This window comes from Rhinoraja longicauda, chromosome 18, assembly GCF_053455715.1.
Source record: "Rhinoraja longicauda isolate Sanriku21f chromosome 18, sRhiLon1.1, whole genome shotgun sequence".
Classification (NCBI taxonomy): Eukaryota; Metazoa; Chordata; class Chondrichthyes; order Rajiformes; family Arhynchobatidae; genus Rhinoraja; species Rhinoraja longicauda.
Genome location: NC_135970.1, coordinates 12,981,774 through 13,000,706, shown reverse-complemented (window position 1 = coordinate 13,000,706; position 18,933 = coordinate 12,981,774). Strand labels below are relative to the sequence as shown.

General features: G+C 42.7%; 1 protein-coding gene across 1 annotated transcript in view; it reads left to right on the top strand.

Annotated features, from left to right (window-relative positions):
- The window catches only part of LOC144602065 (plakophilin-3-like), a 45,987-nt gene extending 27,411 nt beyond the window's left edge, over positions 1–18,576 (top strand). Inside the window, exons 6-13 of the mRNA XM_078414753.1 lie at positions 562–736; positions 1,977–2,094; positions 5,320–5,487; positions 5,938–6,117; positions 6,707–6,860; positions 8,272–8,464; positions 10,541–10,625; positions 16,484–18,576. Coding sequence (XP_078270879.1) covers positions 562–736; positions 1,977–2,094; positions 5,320–5,487; positions 5,938–6,117; positions 6,707–6,860; positions 8,272–8,464; positions 10,541–10,625; positions 16,484–16,519 — 1,109 coding nt within the window. The 3' untranslated portion in view covers positions 16,520–18,576. The remainder of the gene's footprint in view (positions 1–561; positions 737–1,976; positions 2,095–5,319; positions 5,488–5,937; positions 6,118–6,706; positions 6,861–8,271; positions 8,465–10,540; positions 10,626–16,483) is intronic.
- Positions 18,577–18,933: the final 357 nt, after the last annotated feature.

The following is an 18,933-nucleotide window of genomic DNA, read 5'->3' as shown; positions in this document are numbered from 1 at the left end:
TGTTACCCCACTTTCGCATCCACTCCCTGCACCCTAGGGGGAATTTACAGAGACCAATTAACCTACAATCCCACATATTTTGGGGATGTGGGTGGAAACCCATATGGTCACAGGGATAACGTACAGACTCCATAAAGACAGCACCCGAGTCAGGATCGAACACTGGTCTCTGGCGCTGTGAGGCAGTGGCTCTATCACCGATTCTACTGTGCTGCCCTGTGTCTTACAAATTGTTTATGGAATCAGTCATGGTGATCCATTGGAAGATAAACATTGTTCAGGAAACGAATAAATATTTTACAGGGACAATTAACAGATTGAACTTTATACTCAAACTGCCGATGGACAATTTACATCCTGAATGTATTTTGGAAAAACGCTGTTCTCCCTAAAGTGCCAGAAAGATGGTCCATTATCAACCACTTGCTTTATGTAAAACATGAAGATTACCATTGAGCGTGTCGGTATGTTGTCCAAACGATTTTAGTCGTTCACGGAATCTGGGGAGAAAATTGCCGTTTCGTTCAACACAAATCTACTCTCGCACTTTTATCTCCATAGGAATTTTGTGGAACCTGTCTTCCAAAGAGGAACTGAAGGACACTCTTGCTCAAGGAACGTTAGATGATATCACGGAAGAAATCCTTTCTCCTTACTCGGGTTGGAGTAAGAATATAACCACCCAGCAGTTTCCCTCAGAGGATAATGTCTTCTATAACACGACGGGCTACATTCGGTAAGGTTTCAACCTCTGGCGTAAATATTTCTGCTGCTGCAGTTTCATTTTTCATTGGTAAATTTATTTTGTACCAAAATCAATTATTTAAATAGAAGAAATATTCAAATTCTTTAAATTGCAGTTCTGTAATAGGCAAGAAACATGCATTTAAGAAGTTGTCAAAGCCATGTTTTTTTTTACGGTGTTGGAAAAAAAAAATCTTCCCTACAGTCCCATGTAATATGATCAAGAACTGAATGTTGCCAAAGGACGATATAGGCAGGATCAATCACAATCATACTTTATTAGCCAAGTATGTTTTGCAACATGCGAGAAAACAAACCAGAGAACACAGACTTTTAAAACTCACCAAAAAGAACAAAAAAAGGACAGACAGACTGTAGGCAGGGCTGCAATCTCAACGCCACCCAGAGGATTGGAGAGTATACCTAGCCTACATTAGATAAGACGCTGTGAAACAACGACAATTTCTGTGCGTACACAAATGCTGGAGTAACTCAGCGGGACTCAGAATTAAGTCCTTTTAAAAAGGAGCTGAAGAGGAACTTCTAAAGAGGGTAGTTAATCTGTGGAACTCATTGCCACAGTGGGCTGTGGAGGCCAAGTCAGTGGATATTTTTAATTTTTAAGGGAGAGATAGACAAGTTCTTCATTAGAATGGGTGTCAAGGGTTATGGAGCGATGGCAGGAAAATGGGATTAGGTGGCAGAGATCAGCCATGATTGAATGGGGGAGTAGACTCGATGGGCCGAATGGCCTAATTCTACTCCTATAATGTGTGATAGGCAACATCTCTGGGTAGAAGGAATGGGTGACGTTTAGGGTCGAGACCCTTCCGACTGACCCTTTTCTTTAGAAACATTTGCAAAAATGTTCTACATGCCTATCTATAAGTTGCAATTATTTATAAATGAAAATCAATGAAGTAAGAGAGCTTGTGTTGAGAGGGTGAATTGGTTATGTGGATGGGTTGACAGGGGTTCTCACATGACACACCGACTCCACAAAAAGTACTTTCTCAGTGAAGGGAGTACCAATAATTGCTATTGAGATATGCAAATTCTAATCTTCCCAAATCAATTAAGTGTTTTAAAAGGCTTTTTGCATTGTGGTGAGGTTGTAAATTATTGAATAATTCCAGATTCTGAAACTGGTGGTCCCTTTTTCATAATTTGTTTTTTTTTCTCTCATTGCTTCTGTGCAAAGAATAAAGCCATTTGTCTCATAATTTATACAGAAATCTTAGCTCGGGAAAAATGGAAACTCGTCAGAAAATGCGACAATGCAAAGGTTTAGTGGACTCGTTAGTCCATTACATCCTGCACTGTGTTGATATTGACAAAACTGCAGACAAGGTAGGACCTTGACATAGAACTTAAACCTATGTTTGCATAGAAACTCTTTAGCTAGATAGAGGTGCCATCCTCAAAGAAAACCTATTTCAAAGAGATCTATATCAAAGAGGGACCCAGGGTGGGGGGCCACCGAGAACAAAGAGGGATGAGGCCGATGAGGGGTGGGTTAAGGGCGCTGGGACATAGAGAGACCCGACGTGGTGGGGTGGCTGAGATCAAAGAGGGGCACTGCGGGGGAGAGGGGTGGGGGGTTGGGAAAGAAGGACCATTGGAACGATATTAAATACATTTTGTATCTTTGTTGCCGCCCTAAAGATGGGTGACTCTTTGCATAATCGGGTATTGTATGCAAGACAAAGAATTTCACAGTGACATGTCCCATGTGATAGTAAATAAACAATAGACAATATGTGCAGGAGGAGGCCATTCGGCCCTTCGAGCCAGCACCGCCATTCAATGTGATCATGGCAGATCATTCTCAATCAGTACCCCCGTTCCTGCCTTCTCCCCCATACCCCCTGACTACGCTATCCTTAAGAGCTCTATCTAGCTCTCTCTTGAATGCATTCAGAGAATTGGCCTCCACTGCCTTCTGAGGCAGAGAATTCCAACGATTCCAAAGTGTTACTCAATCTATTTGAGGCCAGAATATCAAGCCATCTGCTGTGATTATGATTTAGGCTAATTTCCTGGCGACTTTTCAAGCATTAATTTTTCGTCTGAAATTATTTTACGTTTGGGGAAATGGTGATTGTAGTGATGTAGATGGCTTTGACGTTTCTGACCACTGCCCTGCTCTTTCACGCTCCTCTGTCCATACTACTCGACGCCCTTGGTGCTCGCGACAAGGCAGTAGTTGTGCCACCAGCAACAGACCCTGGCAGAGCAGCACAAGGCACACTGTGCCGTTTAGAATATTGTGCGTTCGATCCACTCCAGTGTTTCCCGCTGCTCACCAAATTTGCAGCCCAGCATATAAATTGGCATCAGTTCCATTATGTTTGTCTTGTGCAGTGGACTCTCGTGAGGGCTGAAGTAAATTTCTTATAATTCTTAATGGCTCACTTTGCCCAACTGAGGATTTTCAAGCTTCTTCAGCATGGAGTCCTTAATTACAGCCTCCAGTAGTTTTATGATCAGCGGTGATAAAATTAATTGGCCTGCAATTCTCTGGTTTCCCCTTTTCCTCCGATTTTTCTCCCTAATCTTGTCTTTAAAACACTGGCATGATATTTGTGGCATGACTGGCTCTCATTGCCCATGAGAAGCTGGACGTCAGCTAGATGCTTGCATTACAGCAGCTCTTTCAGGGAATGCGTTTTGTGCGAAGCTGCATTGGATAAGGGGCTCCAACATTTTGACCAACTGATAGTAAACATTCAGATAATTAATGCTTTCAAGCATGTGTGGTGTGTGACTTGGAGTGAATGTGCAGATATTGTTGTTTCATGAGCCTGCTACTTTGACGGGCACTAAAGCTTAAGCATTTAAGGGAAAGCCTTGGCCATTGCTTAAATGCATCCTATACGTGTCACCATCTGGTGCTGGAGGGACTGAATATTTAATGAGATGTCGGTCAGTGATTGTCCTATGGTAATGAATTCTGGAATATTATTAGAGTTTCAATTTCTATCAACAAAGATAGTATTTCTGAACTCACCTAAATTGTTCTTTGCAGATAAAGGAAAGGCCTGGGAAATCATGAAATAGGTTGCTCGCTGCCGAATATTCAATCTTTCACTACTTGTGCCTGTGTTCTTGTACTTTTCTGGGTGATTCAGTTAAGTTATTGTGATTTCCAGGAGGCAGATTTAATAAATTGGTGACAGATTTAATGACTTATTCAATTGAACGAAACACAATGTGCTGGAGGAACACGATGGGTCGGCATCATCAGTTGGGGGAGTCAACAGATGATGTTTCAACCATGTCTGCCCATTCCCTCCATAGATGCTGCCTGACTGGCTGAGTTCTTCCAGCACTTTGCTTTCTTTGCCTCAGCATTCCAGAATCTGCAGTTTCTTATACAGTTGAACATCCCAGAGAGGTGCTCAGTTTCTTAGTGGTGGTCTTGCAATCATACAATATGTTTTTTAATCAACATACAGCCCAAATATCAGTATGGTTTTTCTAGGATACATGGGCTGCTTCATTATTTAAAGGGTACCAAATGAAATATCACAGGCATCCATCCCTACATATGACTTTGTGACAAGGATTGACTAAACCAGCTACTGTCCTGGAGCACAGCCACGACAAGCTCCTACAGATTCGTTCCCCAATGACCACAACCATCTATCCCTTGTTAAGTACCATTCTAGCCCATGGAGAGATCTCATCCTTGATTGCCAACAAGTTTTACACGGGTACCTTTATGCCACGATTGTCAAAAGTGTTCTTGTTGTTGGGGCCAATTGTGCGCATCTTCGCCTGGAGTTCTGGCCCGCATTTGGACCTGGAATCTAATGGGCCTGGCAGAAACGAAACTGGTTCTTGGGGTGAAGGTAGTAGTTAGGTTCCCTCAATCACCAAAAGAAGTCATGATAGTACACAGGTGGAACAGGGAAAAAACAAATTATATTTGTTCTCTTTTTGTTTTGTGAAAATATTTATTTGCCTTAAAAAGTTGTGAACATGTGTGAAACTTTAAGATGGGTCAAATGCCTTAACTTTGCATTTGGCTTACTGCATTCCTGCAGCCTGTCTGTTCATTGTTCGGCTTGCATATTACAGCTGTGTACAGGTGGGCCTTTGGATTATCTCAGGGATGCACAATTTCATTCTAATGTACCTTTTAATCATTTGAATCCGGGTTGGGAGCACAGCCAGATGGTACAGTGACGATTTTTAGATGAGCTGTTATCGTCTCCAAGATAGAATTTGCTTTGACTGGGCAGTTAATACCATTCTAGTGAAGGCTATGACATTGAGCAGGCATTTACTGCACTGTGGGATGGGGGTGGGTCAGGTTCTTAGCAGCGCCACTAATCTAAACTCTTTTACTTCACTCCAGAAAGCGCCGAATGCCTTCTGATAGGTAATTAATAATGTTGTGGAAGACCTTTCCTTCCATTTGTAAACGGAGATAATCCATTGAGGTGCTGAGAAAAAGCAGACATTTATGGTCCAGATAGGCAGTTTCTACCCATTCTTTAAATTACATTTGTCAATGAAGAATTTTTTAAAGCTGCTTCACAGTAGGCCATATTCTCTCTTTTTTTTCAGAGTTTGGAGAATTCGACCTGTGTTCTGCGTAACCTGTCCTATCGCCTTTATGAAGAAATACCATCGTATTATCAGAACCGACTGGGCGGCCCGGGCAGAAATGACAAAAGCACAAAGAACGACGATGTTGTGGGATGTTTCACTCCACAGAGTCGGAAAATCAAGGAGGTGAGAGAGTCTTATTTTTCTCCATCGTCTACAGGTCATGCAGCTATCTGGTACATGTTAAGTTTTGCCAGCTATCAAAATTTAGGGCAGAGATAGATAGGTTCTTGATTGGTATCATGGGGAGAAGGCAGGAGAATGGGATTAGGAGGGAGTGATAGATCAGCCGTGATTGAATGCTGGAGTGGACAATGGGCCGAATGGCCTAATTCTGCTGTATCACTTATGACCTTATGAAAATTCTCTACTCTTTCTATCAGAATGTACTTGTCTTCCACAGCGTGTGGTGGGGGATGGGAGTTGGATACATTTTCATTTGCTCCCTTTGGTGTACAAGGTTAGCTTGCTAACTGTAGTTAACAGCGCGTAAAGGAACCTTTCATATCTGGCTAAATGTCAGATTAAATTAGAAATGAAACATGGGCAGTGACATGTGTAATTTTATTTACTCAGATCAATACAGATGCAGCAGTATTTTCTGAAATATCGAAAGATCCAAAAGGAATCGAGTGGCTTTGGAGCCCTACCACTGTGAAAATGTACGGCAGCCTGTTGGGGAAGAGTGAGGCTAACCTCCAGACATCTGAAGCTGCCTTGGGAGCCCTGCAGAATATTACAGCAGGGGATTTCCGGGTAAGGGAACATCATTGCAGCTTGTTCCATGTGTCTGTTGACTGCACCGAAGCATTGTACATGTCCAAATAAGACTAGTGCCCTGTTTATTTAGCTGGCAGTGGTTTTTCTATCAGGTTGGCCACAGTCAGGTGAGAGGTGCATGGTGTGGGCTTGGCTTCATTGCACGGTTTGATGAAAGCTTGTCCATGAACTCCGTCAGCAGTGACAATGTGGGTGTTTGGATGTTGCAGTTGGAGCAGTTGAGCGGGTGATGCCTCTTGCCACGGGCAGAACACAAGCCGAATCATCTCAAGACTCCACAACTGCCCTTCAATCCTGTGAGAGTTTTTGCACGCTAAGTTACTGTTTATGTGGTGGTTCCGTCCACTGATTGCAGAATCCTGGCCATTGTGCCTTTCCTGGCTCCATCTGCATGTTGGGTGAGACGGTCTGAAGAATGTGGAAACACTGTCCCTTCTCGGCCTGACGAAGGGCAGCCTACCTCTCTGTCAAAGAAGTGCTCCTTGCAATAAGCAATTATAATTTTGACTGATCCTGAATTAAAGATGTGGTTTTGTGCCTAAACTTTATATCTTTGAATCCCCAGTGGGCCTCTGTGGTGAGTCGTTTGACAATGGAGCAGGACAAAACATGGTACACCCTTATTGACTATTTGAAGACCAAAGACGATAATGTATTGAAAGCCTTAACTGGTCTACTTCGCAATGTTATCATGCATGCAAAGAACAAGGAAGATGTCTGTGAGTAACTGTAACTCAGATAGGGGTTTGTTTATTTGGATAAGTAATAGCGTTTGATACACAGTGGTCATATTCTTGAGGCAAAGCAAAAGCTGTTACCAATTTAAACACCCGAGCATTGATGGAAGTTGGCATTTCCTCTTGAAGGATTGCATCAGAAGGTGCTGGTCCTCGAATTTCCCTACTCTGAGCAAGGGACTCTGTGCATCTACCCAACCTATTCCTCTCATGATTTTGTACACCTCTGTGAGATCACCCCTCATCCCCCTGAGATGCAAGGAATAGAGTCCCAGCCTCAACCTCTCCTTATATCTCAGACCCTCGAGTCCTGGCAACATTCTCGTAAATCTTCTCCGTACCCTGTAATAATTGACAGCTGCCTGTTACCTCTCCCCTTCCCACATCTGGGAACACAAACAGCTTTTCTAGGTGAAGCACTTTTTCCAATTTGGGCAACAATGTATTGTCCTCCACAGTGGAGAAAGCAAACGCAGACCGGGTAACTGTTCCATAAGATCCAAGACTCCATTTGCTTGTTGCTTTATTCCCCATTCCTGTTCTACTGTGATTTCTCCCTTTTTCAGCTTCCTGTATTGTTTATTGATGCCTAGCGTTCATGTGAGTAACAGTACCACATCTTCCAACTAGGCACGTTAGAACCCTTTGGACTCTAATATTGGATTCTACAATTTCACATAGCCTGTCCCACGCACCTTTTTTGTTCTTCACAGATGCGGTCATGCTTTTGTTTTGATTTACTGTTTCAGTATAAACAAAGCAATTAGTTGGACATGATGGACGTTCCTTCTGTGCTGCCCACCTGCTCCACTCTTGCTGAAAACAAGTTTATCACTCTTCCACCTCTAAATTAGTCGAATGGGTCGGTCTTTCACAGATTTTAGCGGCTTTAAAAAAAAAATTGGTCCCCACATGTTCAAATGAATGCTAATCGTACCCCTAATTACAGTAATCCCCCGCAATAACGGACCACGGGGGACGGTGTCTGCTCTTGTCGATTGTCTGCTATAACAGAGGAAGGGCGGTATAAAGTTTAACCCAAGGCCAGGAGGCCACAGCCGGAAGGTCCTGCCACGCGGTGGCAGCACGTCCAGTAACTGAGGGACGGTGTAATGGGGATGGTCAGTCTGCTAAAACCAAAATCCATTAGATGGAAGTCTGTTATTGCGAGGAATTACTGTATTGTTCCTAGAATTTTAGTGAGACGTTAATTTGTCTAGTCTTCAGATAATGGATCTGAAAAATAGAAACATAGTTTTCTATTTTTGGGGGGGATCGGGTTCTTCGCCTGATTCTCTTAGTTCAAAATCTTTCCTGGTATACCCAAGCACATGTTTATTACTTTGAAAAAGAACTTTAACAAAAAATAAAAAATAAACTGTCTTTTCCACAGCAATCAAAATCATTGGACCTCTCTTGAATAAATTACCTGACGGCTTCAACGACTCTTCACCGTCGAATGAGGTGGCTGCTAATATTTGCTTGATACTCAACAGTCTAGTAATCGAAACCAGTGAAGCTCCCAAACAAATTGTGAACCATAATGGATTACGAAGGATCATGAATATCAAAGACAGAAGGAATAGGTAAGTGAATAATTGACTCAATTTGAAGTGAAATATTGCCTCCATTTATACCTCGCGCAGCCTCGGCAAGGCCAGCAGCATAATCAAGGATTAGTCACACCATGGCCATTCCCTCTTCTTCCCAATCATCCCTGTCCCGCCTGCAATTGGTCCAAAACACCGCAGCGAGACTTCTGACGGGTACCCGTAAAAGGGACCACATCACCCCGATTCTGGCCTCTCTCCACTGGCTCCCAGTACGGTACAGAATCAATTTCAAGCTCCTCTTATTCACATAAAAGCCCTAAATGGGCTTGCCCCCCCCGCCCCATATCAAAAATCTTCTAATCCACCACTCTATCTCCAGGTCCCTCAGGTCAGGTCCCGCGGTCTAGGCTTAAGCTCAGGGGTGACCGCGCTTTTGCGGTTGCAGCTCCTAGACTGTGGAACAGCATTCCTCTCCCCATCAGAACTTCCCCCTCCATCGACTCCTTTAAGTCCAGGCTCAAAACCTATTTCTACTCCCTAGCGTTTGAGGCCCTCTGAGGGGGCGCTGTGAACTGTTTATGTATGTGCTGTTATGTTTGTGTGCCATTGTATGTTCGTTCTTAGTACCTGAACTGATGTACAGCACTTTGGTCAACGTGGGTTGTTTTTAAATGTGCTATACAAATAAAATTGACTTGACTTGACTTGACCCTCTCCCATCAGGTAAAAGGTATCCTCTCCCATCAGGTAAAACACACACCTCTCCCATCAGGTGACCTTCTCCCATCAGGTAAAACACGCACCTCCAGATTCAGGGACAGTTTCTTCCCAGCTGTTATCAGGCAACTGAATCATCCTTCCACAACCCGAGAGCAGTGCTGAACTACTAACCACCTCTCTGGCGACCCTCGGACTATCCTTGTCCGGACTTTGCTGGCTTTACCTTGCACTAAACGTTATTCCCGTATCATGTGTCTATACGCGTTAAATGGCTCGATTGTAATCATGTATTGTCTTTCTGCTGACTGGACCTCAGTACACGTGACAATAAATTAAACTGAAACTGAAATACCAAGTAGAGAACAATATTTAAAATTTCTCCCCTTCAGAATAAATTTCATAATCATAATCAGGGACTGAACTATAGGGAGAGGTTGGGCAGGTGAGGATTCTGTTCCTTGGAGCACAGCTGAGGACTGACCTTATAAAGGTGTATAAAATCACGAGGAGAATAGATAGGTTGAATGCTCAAAGTCTTTTATCCAAGGTAGGGGGATCAGAAACCATAGGGCATAGGTTTAAGGTGAGGGGCAACTTTTTCACCCAGAAGGTGATTGATATATAGAATGAGCTGCCACAGGAGGTAGTTGAGGCAGGTACTATAACAGGATTTAAAATACACTTGGACAGGTACATAGATAGGAAAGGGTTAGAGGGATACTAGACCAAGTGGACCTGTTGGGCCCAAACCTCTCCAGCATTGGTGCAGCACCCTCTCCTCCCCCTCCCCTCTCCCCTCCCCTCTCCCCTCCCTCCTCCTCCTCCTCACTCTCTCCCTCCTCCTGCCTCCACCCCTCCCCATCCCCTTCCCCTCCCCGCACTCCACCCCCCTCAACCCCCTTATCCTCCCTCCCTCCCCCCTCCATTTAAATCGATTTAAACTTTAAAATGTGAATAACTTAAAAAATGTAACACCAATTTCAATGAAACTTCTTCCATTAGCACCAAATGGTGAGTAAGGTGGGCCTAAAATTGTCACCCTATCGTGTACCATTTTGGCTGTAGTTCAGAAACAAACAAAGAAGAGTTTTAGTATATAGATGGGCCAGACATGGGCAAATGGGACTAGCTTAGATGGGGGCATCTTGGTCTGCATGGGTGAATCAGGCTGAAGGGCCTGTTTCAGTGCTTTAAGACTGCGATATGTCCTTCTGCAAGGTGATCTCATGCTCTAGTATCTGCGCAAACAAAACAAGGTCAATATTAATTTGATATAAGTACATTATTATGAACTTTGTCAAACAACTCTTATACTTATTGCAATGAAGAAGTGGTGGGAATCAATAAATGTAGATCTTTAAATGCTTATCTGATTATTTTTTTTTTCAGTGAAGCTGAGAAAGCTATAAAAGCTGCCACCAGCCTTTTGGGAAATATGTGGTATTACAAGTCCCTTCATCGTGATTACAGATCGGTAAGTAGCAAAGCAACTGGGCAAACCCAGACCAGTAATACTAGTTTAGTCGCTGCAGCCTTTTGATCGAAGGGTGTCGAGAAAAATCAAGTAACTAGAGACTTGCATTTGCAATCAGTAAAGTTAATGACAGCTCAGTCATATTCCTACACCATGATGGTGCCTTTCCCTTTACCAATGACTCTTAAAGGGACATTGGCCCAGTGCTATTCATCTGAAAGAAATTCAACCGAAACTCTTGTGATCTTGTGGCTTTCAATAAATCTGAAACCATTTGCAACTCTTACAATTGCTTAATTTAGTTTAGATTGGAGATACAGGGCGGAAACAGGCCTTTCGGCCCCCTGAGTCCGTGTCAACCAGCGATCCCCGCACCTAACGCTACCCGACACACAGTAGCAAACAGTTTTACATTGAAACCAAGCCAATTTAACCTGCATACGTCTTCGGAGTGTGGGAGGTAACCAAAGATCTCGGAGAAAACCCGCTCTGGACACGGGGAGAACGTGTAAACTCCGTACAGACAGCACCTGTAGTTAGGATCTAATCCGGGTCCCTGGCACTGTAAGGCAGCATCTCTACTGCTTTGCCACCGTGCCGCCCGTTCTACCAACAGTTCTACACCGTATGCATCTTTTGACTTCTTTCATCTTGTTGTGGTGGCCATTGTGCTGGGCACCTCGGCCCCAATCTCTGGAATTGTCTCCCAGACACTGCTCTCTCACTCTTTTAAAACAAAAACCTTAAAGCCAAGCTTTAATCTGAACTGGTATCTTTTAATCTTTGTTAATTTGTTGTATTCCATGAAATATTTTGAGCCTGTGGAGGGGAGTTACGCCATGTTAAAAGCATGGCGTGAATGCAAGTTTGTGGATGGTTACAGCAGAGGAGAAGGCCATTTGGCCCATTGTGTACACACCCGCTCTTTAAAGAGCAACATATTTCCACTCCTGGCCCTTTCTCTGCCAACATTTATTCTGTCACCATTTATTTATCCAGTTCCACGTTGAAGGCCACAATTGGACAGACCTCCACTGTGCCTCCAGGCTGTGCATTAAAGATTACAATCAGAAATCGCACAAAAGAAGGTGTTATCCTCTGATTGACTAAGAGGCAGCACTAGACAATCAGGTTGTGAAGTTGGCATACAGGATGTTACACAGGTTCTTCGGCTCATGAAGGTAGAAATGGGAAGGCAGGACAGATAATGTATGGCTCAGGGGTTGATGCAAGGGGGTAGGGATTCAGGTTTCTAGACCATTGGGCTCTCTTCTGGGCCAGAGATGACCATTACGGGATGCATCTGAACTGAAAGTGGACCTATATCCTTGCAGGGAGGCTCACTAGTGCCACTTGGGAGGGTTTCACCTAGAGAGACAGAGGGGTGGGAACCAGAGTAGTAGGTCAGAAATTAGGAGTGATGGAAGGGTAGAAGTTAGGACCAGTAAGTTTCAAAGGAAGCACAGGTAGGAAGAGGTGAAGGAATATGGTGACGTTGATAGCTGAAGTTTTTATTTCGATGCTAGGAGTGTTATGGAGAAAGCAATAGACAATAGACAATAGGTGCAGGAGTAGGCCATTCAGCCCTTCGAGCCAGCACCGCCATTCAATGCGATCATGGCTGATCACTCTCAATCAGTACCCCGTTCCTGCCTTCTCCCCATACCCCCTCACTCCGCTATCCTTAAGAGCTCTATCCAGCTCTCTCTTGAAAGCATCCAACGAACTGGCCTCCACTGCCTTCTGAGGCAGAGAATTCCACACCTTCACCACTCTCTGACTGAAAAAGTTCTTCCTCATCTCCGTTCTAAATGGCCTACCCCTTATTCTTAAACTGTGGCCCCTTGTTCTGGACTCCCCCAACATTGGGAACATGTTTCCTGCCTCTAATGTGTCCAATCCCCTAATTATCTTATATGTTTCAATAAGATCCCCCCTCATCCTTCTAAATTCCAGTGTATACAAGCCTAATTGCTCCAGCCTTTCAACATACGACAGTCCCGCCAGATGAACCTGGAATGATGCTTGGGACTATAACGTTGTGGCCATTGTGGAAACATGGTTGGCAGCTCAATGTTTCAGGGTTTCGATGTTTCAAATCGAGAGGAAGGCAAAAGAGGTGGAGTTGTGCTACCAATCAGGGAGACTTTCACACTGGCACTTGGGGAGGGGGGATTGTCTTTTGAGGTGGTGCGGGTGGAGCTAAGAAATTAGAATTGGCATGCACTCTAATAAGATTGTACTGTACACCACCTCCAATAGCAAGAGGAGGTAGAAGAACAGATATGTAGACAGATTAATGAAAGATTCCAAAGCAACAGCGTGGGTCATTTTAACTTGCCCAATGTTGACTGGGACTTGCTAAATGCCAAAGGCTGTGGACAGAATTTGTGAGGTGTATCAAAGAAGCTTTCATGAAACAGTATGTGGATAGTTCTACCTGACATGGGAACATATTGGACCTTGTTTTGGGAAATTAGCCTGAACAGGGGAATCAGTGTTTTAATGGAAGAGCATTTTGGGGGTAGTGAATCCAACTCAAATGTAAGGGGAAAATATATAATTAATGCCCTGACACTTAACAGCTTTGATGTACATTAGGATCTTGGGCTCCAAGTCCATAACTCCCTGAAAATGGCAACACAAATAGATAGAGTGTTAAAAAAGGCTTTCCATTTGGTATGCTTTCTTTCATACCATTGAGTATAAGAGTCAGGAAGTCATGATGCAGCTTTATGGGACGTTGGTTCGGCCACGTTGGGGAGTATTGACTGGGAAGTGCAGTTCTGGTCACTCCATTACAAGAAGGATGTGGAGGCTTTGGGAAGGGTGCGAAGGATGTCTGGACAAGGGGGTATTAGCTACAGGGAGAGGTTGGACACAATTGAACTATTTTCTCTGGAACACTGGAGTTGGCAGGGAAACATGATGGAAGTGTACACAACTATGAAAGTCTGAAATAGGGGAGATGTGCAGAATCTTATTTCCAGGATGGAAAAATCAAATACTTCAGGCCATAGCTTTGAGGTGGGAGAGGAAAAGTTAAAAGGAGATGTTTTTTTTTACATTGAGGGTAGTGAGTGCCTGGTTTGTACTGCTGGGTGGTGGTTGAAGCAAGAAGCTAGTGGCATTTAAGACTTGTCTAGGCAAATAGATATGGAGGGATATGGGTCATGTAAACGGGTAGATGAGTGATGGTCTTGGCATCATGTTCAGTGCAGGCATTGTGGCTTGTTCTTGCCCTGTACTGTTCTATTCTATAATCTGAGGTAATCTATTTTTCACCCAGAGGGTGGTTGCCATCTGGAAAGTACATTGCCTGAGGAAATGTGGAATCATGTGCTCTCACAACATTAAAAACAATTTGGAATGAGCATTTGAATTCACAAAGCACGGAAGGCAATGGATCAGAATGTGTAGGGAAATAACTGCAGATGCTGGTACAGATCGATGGCATCACAAAATGCCGTAGGAACTCAGCGGGTCAGGCAGCATCTCTGGAGAGAAAGAATGGGTGGCGTTTCAGCTCGAGACCCTCAGTTGAGATAGGTACTTAATGGTTAGCACGAACCCCGTGACGGCAGGACTATGCTGTATGGCTGACAAAGTGTTTTTCATTTTCCTGATCTGGAATCTTGTAAGAGCTTGTCAAAAATGGCATTCAAGTAGAACAAAGTGGTAGATGTGCATAAAACAAGTCTGAACAACTTAAGGACCTCAGTTTGCCAAACTAAGCATTAGTTCAGTGGAGCAAATCTTTTATGTCTTTGGCTTTTAACTGAACTTCTGAACATCTCTGTCAGAGTTTTCACAGCTGTCGGGAAACGCCCTGAAATACTTGGCAAGATTAGAAAACCTTTGTTGATGAGAGATATTAAGGGCCTGATTAGAAACAAGGAGGCAAATGTCAGACATACAGTACACACATAGGTATCGATTAAGTGATTTTATGAAGGAGTACACTTAAGAAGGAAATTAGTGGGCCAAAGGAAGCTGTGAAATATGCTAAGGGAAGCTGAAAATCTGAGGGGTCTCCTTTAAGTACATTAAGAGTGAAAGGACAGCTGGCTGACAGTAAGTCCCTTAAGGATAAGTGGTTATAAATGTGTGGGACCACAGAAAACGAGATCTTAAATGAATACGCCTCATCTGTATTTACCATGTGGAAGGACATGAAAGTATGTTCAGGGGAGGGAACAATTATATTCTGAGGCAGTATGAAATGTAGATGGAGTTAATAGTGGGAAGTCTGGTCTCTGTGATGGACTGGGCTACATCTACAACCTGCAATTTTTTGCAGTCTTGGGCAGAGCTGTTCCAAAACCAAGCTGTATTTCAAGGGTCTCATATCAGGCACCCTGAGCTTGTCATGATGAGAGGTTACTGGATGAACAGGGGGTAAAGATTCAAAGAGTTGTGCCTCCCTTTAGTTGTGCCTCCCTTGGGAATAATTAGTACAATCTTGCCATCGACTCTCGGCCCATTACAGCTGAATGTAAAGGAGTATTTGGGACGGTATTTTTTTTTAAAAAACAATGCAGCCAAGAGCACATGGCTTTGCATGAGCGATAAAGGAAATGCATTACCTCAAACTACTGCCCACTTTCCTTGTCTGGAACTCTGCCCTTCCCCTGGTGAAGTTTATGCTTCGTATATGGTCAAGTTCATCTCTATTTAAACTCAAACAGCTGGTTTAAAAATAAACGGCTCGTTGCAATATTTTGCAATAAATTAGTTCATAACTACTATTTTTTAAGGTCAGAGTGGGTAAGGGACAGATCCTATCTTATATTTTCATTTCTTTCATTTAATATAACAAAATATACAGGAGATATGTTTGGTCTATTGAGCCCATGCTGCTATTGGAATCTTTTATTATGCAGCAGTTCTTGGGGCATTGCCCACAATAGAGCACTGACAAGATTATACTCTTTTTTTCTTTTGATCTCACACTACCTACGGCAGGGGTTCCCAACCTTTTTCGTCCCGTTTACCCCGTTGCAACTTTTCGAAAGTAAATTTACCTCCACCCTGATTTGTTCAGTAATTTGAGTTTGCTCTTCTACCATAATAAAGCAATCGACAAAGGGGACATTTAAAAATACTGTTTTTAACATTATTATTTGAAGTTCAAATAACAATAATAATAGCACATAACAATGTTATTTCACTTATTTATGAACAACTGATGATGAACAGATACCAGGTATACCAGAACCAAACCTAGTCAATCAATATGTACAAATCCCGAATCAACAAATTTACCCCCAAATTAGGCGAAATTTACCCCAGGTTGGGAACCCTTGACCTACGGGTATCTATTGATCTGCCAAACATCTGTATTATTCCTCACCTCTTCCCCCCCCCCCACCCCATAAAAAAAGCACTATGCCCAGGGCAAAAGTTAATCAGGAAAATTGTTTCCAAGCACAAAAAGACATGGTATATAAATACCAGCTTTTAAAAAATATTTATAATCATACATACGGCACGGTGGCACAGCAGTAGAGTTGCTGCCTTACAGCCAATGCAGCGCCAGAGACTCGGGTTCGATCCTGACTACGGGCGCCGTCTGTACGGAGTTTGTACGTTCTCCCCGTGACCTGCGTGGGTTTTCTCCGAGATCTTCGGTTCCCTCCCACACTCCAAAGACATACAGGTATGTAGGTTAATTGGCTGGGCAAATGTAAAAATTGTCCCTAGTGTGTGTAGGATAGTGTTAGTGTGCGGGGATCGCTGGGCGGCGCGGACTCGGTGGGCCGAAGGGCCTGTTTCTGCACTGTATATCTAAATCTAAAATAATACTACCTTTAGATGGTTTGAAATTACTGACATTCTTTGATCTTCTTTACCCACAGAAGGGCTTTCTAAAGAGCAACTTTGTGTCCTATTGAAATCTAATCAGTCATCAAGCTTCAATCAAAACAGCTGACAAACCAAATGCTACTGAATGCTTCACTTCAGAAATATATAATAAATATATGAACTTTATTTTCAAGTACTTAAAATTTGCTTGGTAGTTTCTGAATCTGATAAAAGTGCATTGGGACTGGCAACACAAGTGAAAGTCATATACCACAATGTTTATACTGAAGGTTTGCAATAAACGATTGCATGTCTTTTTTGGACTAAATAAATATAGCCAAGACTATAGAAATAAAGTGAAGTTTGACAAGATTATTCTTCAAAACCTGGGAACCAATCCAGGATTTTATTTTATTTACTTTCAAAGGTAGTTTTGCATTTTAAATTCTTTTAATACTTGTGTTGAAACTGCTAGTCCTGCCCAACTTGGTGGCCAGGTAATTCAATGGGTAGTGTGGGTTTACAAAGAAGTAACATAATTATAAGCACTGGGTTAGAAATGTTTTATAAGTGTTAAAATGCCATTTCCTGAGGTGTGTAAACTATTTCAAAGTGGTGTATATTATGCTAGTTTTCTAATATTCTGAATCAAACTTGGATGATTTAGCTTGGTCTCTTCCATTATGTATTTGGGGAAAAGATGGGAATTTACAGAATATAGAAATATTTTTGTAATATGAACAACTGGTAATGAGCTGGCAAAATTGAATTAACCAAAACCCCCCAGCGTTTGAAGCTAAACATGAATACCGGCATGCTTCATGGAGTCATACAGTACAGAATCAGGCCCTTCCACTTAACTAGTCTGTGCTGACCAAAATGCTCCATAATAAGGCAGCGTAAAGCAGTTTTTAATCCATTATGGTCAGGCTAAACAAACAATGGCAATTCATTGGTTAACATATTGGCAGTAATTTTGTACAATCAATTCCCAATGGTGTTTAGCTAGCTAGTTAAACACAAGCATACAAAAACTAAACTTCCCACTCTTGTGAACATGAGTTTGTTAAAATTGATGGATTGAAAAACCTGGTTGGAATGGCACAGTTTCTCCCTCCACCTTCCCACCCCCTTCTTCATTCGGGGGGACAAAGGAATGTAATGAGAAGCCCATAGGAGTGGGAAGAGCTTTGGTTCTGTAATGTAATTGGGTTCAAGTCATGTTCGCACAATGTAACACCGTAGGAGATGGGATTTAAGTATAATTGGGCTTGCTACCCATTATAAATTAGCAATAAAATGGTTAATGCGAATGTAACTGTAGATAATGTATATTTGTACTATAGTGTGGCCTTCCCATCACCATTTTAATCAGTAGAAACTCTAGTAATCATATCATATCATATCATATATATACAGCCGGAAACAGGCCTTTTCGGCCCTCCAAAGGTTGATACTTTATTGCAGTAGCAATTTGCAATATAATTCCAAAGCACTTTTGATGTTTTGAAATAGTCTTATTTCGGCAGACCAACTGGACAGGCATGCGGGTGCTTTATTGGACCGTGGCTTATTGTAATAGGAACATGGGTTTCTGCTGATGGCAGATATTCCAAATCTCCAGTTGGATTTATCACTCCCCCTAAATGAGGCCGGAGGACTGGGGGGTGGATGCAAAGGACAAAAGTCAAAGTCGGTGGCAAACGAATCAAGGATGCAGGCTGACCTGGAAGTTGGAGAAGATAGACACAAAATGCTGGAGTAATCTTTCCCGAAAACGTCACCCATTCCTTCTGTCCAGAGATGCTGCCTGTCCCGCTGAGTTACTCCAGCATTTTGTGTCTATCTTCAGTTTAAACCAGCATCTGCAGTTCCTTCCAACACAGTTAGGGAAGAAGGGTTTGGTCCACACCCTAAGTGTGTGTGAGAACTGCTGGGAGGAAGGGAAAACCAGGGCTTGTTCTTTGACATGTCGTACAACAACTTTGAAAGGTCCAAATTCTTGTGTACAAAAATGGCACCGTCATGTTTCTTATGGACCAGTCAGAATGATACCCAAATAACTTGAGCAACATTAGATGATCGGGTACTTTGTAAATGTACAGATTTTTTAATGAATTGTCAAATTGCTAATTTTAAATGTAAAATGCCAGCTCTTTCAGCTTTTGTAAAACTGTTTGAAAAAAATAAATAAAAATGCTTCCATTTTTCATCTGATCTCAAAAGGATTTGTTTTCATTGTACTTTGCGTGGTAAATCACAATCTGATTAAGGAATTGTCAAAAGATATCCTGACGAGACTTTTACAATTATCTGACAATATTGGTTTAAAATAAAATCAAAGTCAGTGTCTTTTCTCAGGCCAACATCCCAGCACTGACACCCTAATTCCGGTCAGCACAGGTGGGTAAGTCATGCAATGCGCATGCCTGATACTAAACTTCCAAGCTTTGTCACAGGAAGAGATTAACAGCCGGGAAGATACAAGGATACCTGCATAGTG